At 39.8% G+C, this 8831-nt stretch overlaps 1 protein-coding gene and 1 pseudogene across 1 annotated transcript in view; one reads left to right on the top strand and one right to left on the bottom strand.

Annotated features, from left to right (window-relative positions):
* Window positions 1-1011: 1011 nt before the first annotated feature.
* LOC148742925 (uncharacterized) overlaps window positions 1012-8831 on the bottom strand; it is a 65943-nt gene continuing 58123 nt past the window's right edge. The window contains exons 17-21 of the mRNA XM_088749145.1: window positions 8323-8576; window positions 7469-7736; window positions 3451-3489; window positions 1854-2693; window positions 1012-1671 (exon numbers count right to left, since the gene is read on the bottom strand). Of these exons, the coding sequence (XP_088605271.1) occupies window positions 1628-1671; window positions 1854-2693; window positions 3451-3489; window positions 7469-7736; window positions 8323-8576 (1445 nt within the window). The 3' untranslated portion in view covers window positions 1012-1627. The remainder of the gene's footprint in view (window positions 1672-1853; window positions 2694-3450; window positions 3490-7468; window positions 7737-8322; window positions 8577-8831) is intronic.
* LOC148742928 (uncharacterized) lies at window positions 6170-7329 on the top strand (annotated as a pseudogene).

Below are 8831 nucleotides of genomic sequence, written 5' to 3'. Positions count from 1 at the left end.
TTGAATTTAAGTAAGGGGACGCTTGCAAACAAGTGATTCCAATCTCTGACTGAAAAAGCACGGAAAATATTGACTCTATGTAGTCATGCATATGAAAAAGCAAGAGAACGCAAGAAAAAGGAAAAAGGTAGGCCGTCGCACTTATTTTACAGTAAAAAACCTTGCTCAGAAAGCTCCAGGAAAAGTTATTTGGAACCGCATATTTAGTTGGTATAGGAAACTTATCAACGAAGCTTCAGTGAACAAAGCTTGTTGAAAAACAAAATTGAAAAATAATGAACTCCTCACCTGTGTCCTTGTCAGAGCAATAACCCGTACAGATTTTTTTATATTGGGAGTTTGACATGACCACCATTAGGGGAAGGTGGGAGGGTCGTGATGATCATAATTACCAATAGGGGGAAGGGGTGGTTACAGAGCCTTAGTCGAGGGTAGGGTAATTTTATTGTAACATAACCAAAATAAAACGACATCCCCCGCAGCCAGCTGATAAAATGACCGATGGTAAAATATGTATCTTACAAATGTGTCGATCTCCAAATGTCTTATTTCTGCCGATTCACGGCTTCTATCTCGCGTTCAGACTTGTCTATTTCAACAGAAAACCGTTAGAATCTGTTTTTGTGTATTGGACATAAGAGGTTTTTCAACTGATGATTTGATTCGAGAGAGAGAATATCCGGGAGACTAGTTCAAGTACTAACTATCCATAGCCGCCTAAAAAAATTCTAAACTAATTCTAAATATTTGTACCTAAGGAGGAATGGAAGGCTATTGGAACTTAACGGGGAGAGTAAGAGTGGAAGCTTGGTGCTAGAAGCGACACCATGTCCGAAAACAATCCTTCATCAACTGAAATGTTTTCCAGGTGACGTTTCAGCTATGAGATACTCTTTAAACTATATTGAACTCCAGGATGGTTCAATTATTAGATAACAAAAGAAGTGAGGGATGAAATATTATCATTATTTCTTTTAATAAGGCAAGAATATTTAACACTTTTAATAAGATCCTCACTTGGGTTACACTTTTTCAATACATTTTTTTTGTCTTTTTTGTTCAAGCTCCTACAAAATCAACTTAAGTCATAAATTAACAAGAATTGTGAGTAAGTAAATAAGACAGACTGATGAACATGCATTATCTGACCTGTGCATTCAATACACGTGTAAATACGATTAGTGGCTTAACATGGTCATAACACAGAAGCCACCTAGTAAATAATACACTAGGGCTGAAGTCAATAATGAGTAATGTATGCAACTGAATGCTCAGTTAATAGCTAAGTCGTGTTTGTAAGTACATGTAAACTTAATAATATTGAAATAAAATAAGTTATTGAAACCTCTGACAACACTGGAAGCACGATAAAACCGTAAGCATGCCTTCAAGAGATCTTATTCCGCATACCAAACTCACTCCCTTTCGGACAACCTGGACGATCAATCAATGAAAACAAACATCCCAGGTTCGCACTAGTTACTTTGAACCTTTTCTTATCTTATCTGACTCTGAAAGTGTTTTTGGTTAAGTAAATGTATTATTTTAATGATATAACAGTATGCAATCTTTGTACTTCTATCGCAATGATTAGAACTAAAAGGACTTAATAAGTCAGTGCTACCGGTTACAAATGTGTGTCCAGCACCATATCATCTTCTTCATCTTGTTCTGTTGAACAAAACAGTAACTCACTATCAAGACACCTAAATGACACATTGCTAGCTAATAAAAAAGGTAAAACCATGAGTTTTGGAATAACGAAGAAATATTTCCTCCCCCCAGCCTGATGAACGAGAAATTAATTCTCCAAAACTTTAAATTAAGCCGAAACGGAGGGTTGTAAAACATACCTTCGTCCATAATCAGCTGCTGGTGTCGTGGTGACTCATTTTCCATAGACTTTTTACCCCGTTGTTGGGGGTCCTGATTGCCTCGCTTTGAAGTTTCTTGGTTGGGTTCCTCATACATTCCTCTTGGTTTGTCTCGTTCATTTTCTTCATGTTTAGGATCATCATGGACTTTTTCTCGGTCCTCTCTATCACAATCAACTCGCTGCTTTTCAGTTTCTTCATATTTCTTTCCTTGTTCTTGTTCATCTTGCTCATTTTCTTCTTGTCGCTGTTCACCTTCCTTTTGATTTCCTTTGGACCTTTCGTCTTCTTTAGCACCATCCTTTAGCCCATGGTCGGCTTTAAGTTCTTTTTTCTCTTCTTGTTGAGTGCGCTGCTGTTTGAATTCCTGGTTGTCTCTTTTTGGCTCTTTTTCCGCAGTTTCGGCTTGCTCCCGCCCAGGTTTTTCATGGTCTTCTTTCAGCTCTTGTTCTTTTGGCCGCTGTTCACTTACATCTTCGTTTTCCTTTGATTGATCTGGTTCAACTTCCTGCTTTGTAGTGGGTGCTTTGTTGTCATCTTTTGGTTCTTCGTCTCGTTTAGATTCAACTTGCTCCTGTTCGTTGGCTTCCTTTTGACCTTGTTTTGGTTCTTCGTCTTGTTCTCGTTCAACTTGCCGTTGTTCAGTAGGTTCGTCTTGGCCTTGTTTTGGTTCTTGGCCTTGTTCAGGTTCAGTTTGCTGAGGTTCAGTGGGTTCCTCATTGTCTTCGCCTGATCCTGCGTGTTGCTCACCCTCTCCTTGTTCTTCTTGCGATTCGTCCTCACTATCGTCAGGGCCCCCCGTTTCTTCTTGATTTTGTACTGTGTTCAACAAAGAAAACACAAAAAGGGGAATAAGTTTACGAAGTTCTTCCTCTCGTGGCTTTACTTCGCTGGATAAGCCATGTCGTTCCTTTCAACATTTGGTAATTGCATCGTGTAACTTCTCCATCCCTAATCATTTGCGCTCCGGTTTTGCTCTTTCCGAATATCTCTTTTCTCTTTAATACCTTAAAACCGTTATTTCTAGAATTTTCACTGTCGAACAAACAAGTAGATTCCATGTTGCTAGGCGTCAGTTCAGTGGTAAAACATACCTTCGTCAAAACAGATGACGTGAAAATGTGATATACGGGGCTTAGCAGGGTGTGTCTGGGATGTTCCAAGCCCATTTTGACGTTCTCTATGAGCAATTTCAAAGTAGACCCACGGCAACATGGAATCCATTTGTTTTTATAATAAAAATAGACGCATTGTTGGTGGTGACTTCGTCTATGAGTATTTTCTTCTCTAGATAACAAATGAGAATCAATTTAGTTAAAATCAAACTTATTATACAGCGGAAAATTGCAGTCCTTAAACTGGCTCAAAATATGGAGGTAGGTAAACTTCAAACTGGAGGTCAAATAACCTTTTACACGTTCCTTAGATTATGGCAAATTGAAAGAAAAGGTCATCCCAAACTTTTTAAGTTACATGAATTTCTCAGTGTTCATTGGTTTCGTTTTTGGTTTTCGACAACCAGATGTTGCGCTCTCAAATTTATTGTAGTCTGTGGAGAGGTAAATTAAGTGCGTACCTTCTCCGATAACTCTCATTTCCATTCCCTGATGTTGAGCTGGCGAAAAACGAACAAACAAGCAGAGAAAAACGTTAGCAACAACCGCGTTATTCACTCATGAAGTAGTCATTATTTTCAAGGAGCTTAAGCCGAACTTCGTCTTCAGTAGCAAGAACTACACAAGCCTGCGACTGGATATAGATACCTGTCTCTTTCTTATTCACTTGATTAATAAAATAGATAAATAAATGAATAAATAAATACATTAGTTGTAGCTCTTCCGTAGGGGCTTTTCAGCTACAATGTAGACTAACTAGGTGCTTAAAAATCCTCACAGGCAGGAGGCAGACCGGTGGGTTATTTATAGGGCGCAGCCGAAGAGTTGAATTAGGGGCAGCCGAGAACTAATCTAGTGAATGGCAGGGTAGAGAACTCGAGCCCGGGACACCGGATTGCAAGTCCAGCACCTTAATCACGCGGCCACGCCGCCTCCTCCAATTTATTATTAATCAGTTAATCTGATTTATAAACACGACGCCGCATATCTGTGCTTAAGAGTGAATGTTACTAACGGGTCACACATTTGGTGGCAAGAGCTGAAAAATAAATTTCGCCCATACTGCAAAGCTAGATGGGTCTTCGTTTGGCTGAATATCGATTTATTATCGAGAAAATCCATGATAACTGAATTCCGCCAAAATGCCGCTTTTGAAGCTGAAAATTTTTAACAACTCTTGATTGTTTATTTGCACCATCTAATTGAAGTTATCCGATCATCTTCTAGCAAGATCAAAAATAGGTCAAAAGTAACCGGTTATTTAAGTATGTGCTAAACAAAATAATCGACTGAAAATCTGGCTTTTGGAAGCCGAAGGTCTTCACAACACTAGCAGACAAAGTAAGTGTGCAATCGCGGTTCACCACTATTTAAAACAACGACAACTTCGAACTTAAAAGGAGTGAGGCGAAAAACGATTCGTTAGATTTACCCCAAATAGCAATAGATATAAAGCTAAATAAATAAGGAATAAAATCCCCTTTCATGAGGCCGATTTGTTCAAAGCCTACAGAAGAAACGGCCTACGTTTTGGTTTGTTTTGATACGCGCAGAAGTAAATATGGCGGTCAGCCGCACTCGTCCCGAATAGTATTTGGTGAAATTACAAACAAACATTTTCACAAGTCAGTACTTTGTTAAATTCAGGTCATATTGGCAGTGATCATTTGACGGCGGCTTATACCAGAGAACGATAGAGCCTCCGCCTCTTTCCTAGGTGATGTAAATAATTTTGTGAGCTCATTATATAGAGAAGTACGTGTGAAGCTCTCAATGCATATGATTAAGAAATAGAAACGATAATAAAAAAGTATAAATAGGTGAATAAAATACAAGCGTGGTGCGCTTAAACTCTCCGATAAAAATTTTTGCTGTTATGGAGACAGATTGAGTGTTAAGTGTTGGTTTTCTGTCTTTGATAACGAGCATTTCATAAATTAAACAATGCAACTTCCGACGGCATTTCTTGAGGATGGTAATTTGTTCACGAAGATCTTTGTTCCTTAGATTGTGTACGTCTCGTAGGTGTTTACCAATGACAGAGTGCTTGTGCTCGTTGATGCGCTGAAATAGGTGTCGGCACGAAGAGCCGACATAATCTGCGTCGCACAGATCACATTTGTATTCATAAACAACACATTGTTCGTCAACAAGAGGTGGTTTGGGTTCCGTCACTTTGATCTTATCAGCAGTTTTCTTGCTCGTAAACACCGGGCACACATCGCTGCTAATTTTCTTCGCGAGATTGGAGAGCTGTCCTCGTACTAAGTCGGCTGACCGTTGATTTTTAAATGATATAATAATCCGAACCGGGCTTAATAACCTCAAGCGCCTGTTTTCGGTCTTGAGTCTCTTTTCTGTCTCTGACGACAAAAAAGAGTAGATCGCAGCCACACTCCGGTCTATTGTATTTAACTACAGTGAACGGAAAAGTCCAAGACCGCCTAGAACGTTACAAAGATCCCTCAACCAACTGAAAAAAGGGATGATATCAAAATCTCGAAACCGGACAAAGGTGCTGGGTGTCAGGTGTTGTCGTCATGGACAGATCTGACTATGTATGATTATTAAGTGTGGCGTTCATCGATCAGCGATGAAACGAAATTCAAGCCAGTATCCTTGGAAAAACCAAGTACAAGGGGTAGACCACCCCAACATTATCACCCTCTACTAGGAAAAGAGAAAGATCTGGAGTCCGTGGTTCAAAAAGTTCTTCCTAAACACATCGCTGATTCTATTTGCCAGAAAGGCTCGAGACTGGCACACTTATACGGTCTGCCCAAGAAGCATAAACAACGATTGGCTTTGCGACTAATCTTGTCTGCCACAAACACATATAATTATGCTCTTGCGAATTGGCTCGATGAGAAACTAAAACCGCTTTCGGTTAACACACACTGAATCACTGATGTTTTCCAGTTTGCCGATGATATCAAGGAGGTGTGGTTTAGTGAGTGTGATTTTTTAATATCATATGACGTATCTTCTCTCTTCACTAATGTGCCCCTCGAAGAAACAATAAAGATCCTCACTAACAAAGTTTTCACTGAGAACTGGTTCAATGTGACATACAACCTGAACATCAGCCGAGATGATCTCGTTGCCCCTCTAAGAGCGGCTACAAAACATCAACTTTTCTAGTTTAATGGCAGCCTCTACGAATAAATAGATGGTGTAGCCATGGGATCACCACTACGACCGCTCATGGAAAATACATTCATGTGTTCCATTGAGGAGAAGCTTCAAATAGAAAGGGCACTACCCTATTTCTATAGAAGGTACTTGTATGACACCTTAGCCGTGGTACAGGGCATTCCAATTGCTAGTGCCTTTCTTGAAACGCTGAATAAAGCCCACCCTACACGCAACTTTACCGTAATGGAAGTAGCAGTCAATAGAAAACTTCCTTTCATCGGAATGGAACTTACGAAGATGGGTAGCCAAGTTAGAACATGCTTCTACAGGAAAACAACAGATAAAGGTCTTCTTCTCCATTACCAAAGCCACGTGGATAATAGGTATAAACGATCTCTTCTAAAGACTATGTTAAATCGTGTACATCGACTCTCATCTTCACCTGACCTTTTCGTTGCCGAATGTGACAACCTCAAAGAGAACTTTCTCAAGCTTAAGTACCCTGAGAGACTCATTAACTGTGCAATCACAAGATTCATCGCTTCTCAAGACTGAAAACAAGCGCTTAAGGTTAAGAAGCCCGTTGGAATCATTATACCATTTAAAGATCAACGGTCAGTTGACTAAGTACGAGGACAGCTCTCCGATCTCGCGAAGAAAATTAACAGCTATTTGTGCCTAGTGTTTATGAGTAAGAAAACTGCTGATGAGATCGAAGTGACAGAACCCAAACCACCTCTTGTTAACGAACAATGCGTTGTTTATGAATACAAATGTGATCTGTGCGACGCAGATTATGTCGGCTCTGCGTGCCGACACCTATTTCAGCGCATCAATGAGCACAAGCACTCTGTCATTGGTAAACACCTACGAGACGTACACAATCTAAGGAAAACAGATCTTCGTGACCAGTTTACCATCCTCAAGAAATGCCGTCGGAAGCTGGATTGTTTAATTTCTGAAATGCTCTTCATCAAAGACAGAAAACCAACACTTACATACATACCTACATACATACATACATACATACATACATAGGTTAACTGTGAACTCCCCAATGGGGCTTTTCAGGGCCAACACCCACCCATCCCACCCAAGGGAGGACATCCACCACACAGTAATCTCGTGCGTGGGAAATTAACGTTTCCTACCCCTAACCACTTAGCACTCAATCTGACTCCATCAAAACAGAACTTTTTATCTGACAGTTCAAGCGCACCACGTTTGTATTTTATTCGCCTATTTTTATTTTTTGTTCATCGTTTTTTATTTCGATGTAGATAATTACACAAAATATCACCGTAAACACCCTTCATTTCCTGATTGTAATGTAAAGAGTTGTACCTTGTGTGGAGTGAAGGCTGACATAGTGTACTTCATGGATGTGTCCCAACACAAGTGTCCTGCTTTTGTCAACAGGACATTGAGGCCGTAAGATAATATCGTGAGTAGCATTAAGACTGCTGACCACACGAATGCAAGTTTTGTAGCGATTTGCAGCGGCACTTAGAAAAACATGGTCACCCCAAGCACCATCTTGCTCCATGTACGTTAAGTAATCAGTCCATGATTGATGTCCATGGACGAAGTTAAACAGATTTGTTCCATTCGGCTGAGAGGATAGTAAAATAGAGAGAAAAACTTAGAGTGTAAAGTTAATGGTAGACTGGATCAGTTTGAGTATGTTGGAAGGAGTCATCGAATGAGGAATTAACAAAGAGATACTAAACAACGGTAAGAACGAATAATAACCAATCAGAGTAATGAACACAAAGATCTACATTGGACGTTGCAGTCTCAACTCCTGAACATCTAGCGTCCACCTTATCCAGAGTCAAGGCTATCCAATTAGGATTGTCCCGTCTGTGGGAGATTCAAGTGAGAAATACTTTTAAAAAAGCTTGGGTTAGCCCTTTCTCCGCAAGACAGAGTCCTTTAGTTTTCACAAGGAGGTGTGAATTCATCCGTGACCCGGACATGGTCTATACTAAAACACTTGAACAACACAGAGTGTTTTCACGATAAATCCAGAAATATTACAATATCATTCGTGGAAATAAAGGTGAATAGCGGTGGGTATGTACCAAGGCAAAGAGGCAAGGTGATTATCCATCATTTTCACCGACACTGAGGTAGTTAATGTTTATGGTGCTCCTAATTTAAAAGTGGTTAACCCAGAGTGTAAGACATCAACTTACTAGCTCCGGGTGTTTTCGGAGGTACTGGACCAACATTTGTCTTAATTCGTCATGCTTGATCTTGATTCTCATAGCAATTTCCAGTTGATCTGACAAAGCATAGAACATGCAATTTCCTGATCCGTCATTGTCAACAATTCTGAAGCCCTTGTCTGAAGAAATTTTCTTCAACTCATTTTTTAGGTCTGTCTTGTCATTTACTTTGCTTGCATCGACTTGCATCTGCTGAAGCTGAGAAATTAACTCAGCAGAACCTAAGTGAACAAACGGATGTATGAACAGAGGATAAATACCACCATGCCCGTGATTAAGGAGCACCAAAACAGAAGAATACTACATTATAAGTACTTTTTCTCTAAGCTTCTACAGGTTCTTGGTAATAAGTTTCTTTGATGTATAGAGGAACTTTATAGAAAAGGGAGTAAAAAGGAATCCTTAACAGCCAACTGAGCCTTCCATTGAAGAAAGAAAACGAAAAACTTTTACATCCTGGTTCGAGGTACTTTAGC

Source organism: Stylophora pistillata, chromosome 1 (genome assembly GCF_964205215.1).
Source record: "Stylophora pistillata chromosome 1, jaStyPist1.2, whole genome shotgun sequence".
Classification (NCBI taxonomy): Eukaryota; Metazoa; Cnidaria; class Anthozoa; order Scleractinia; family Pocilloporidae; genus Stylophora; species Stylophora pistillata.
This window is presented reverse-complemented; position numbering and strand designations above follow the sequence as displayed.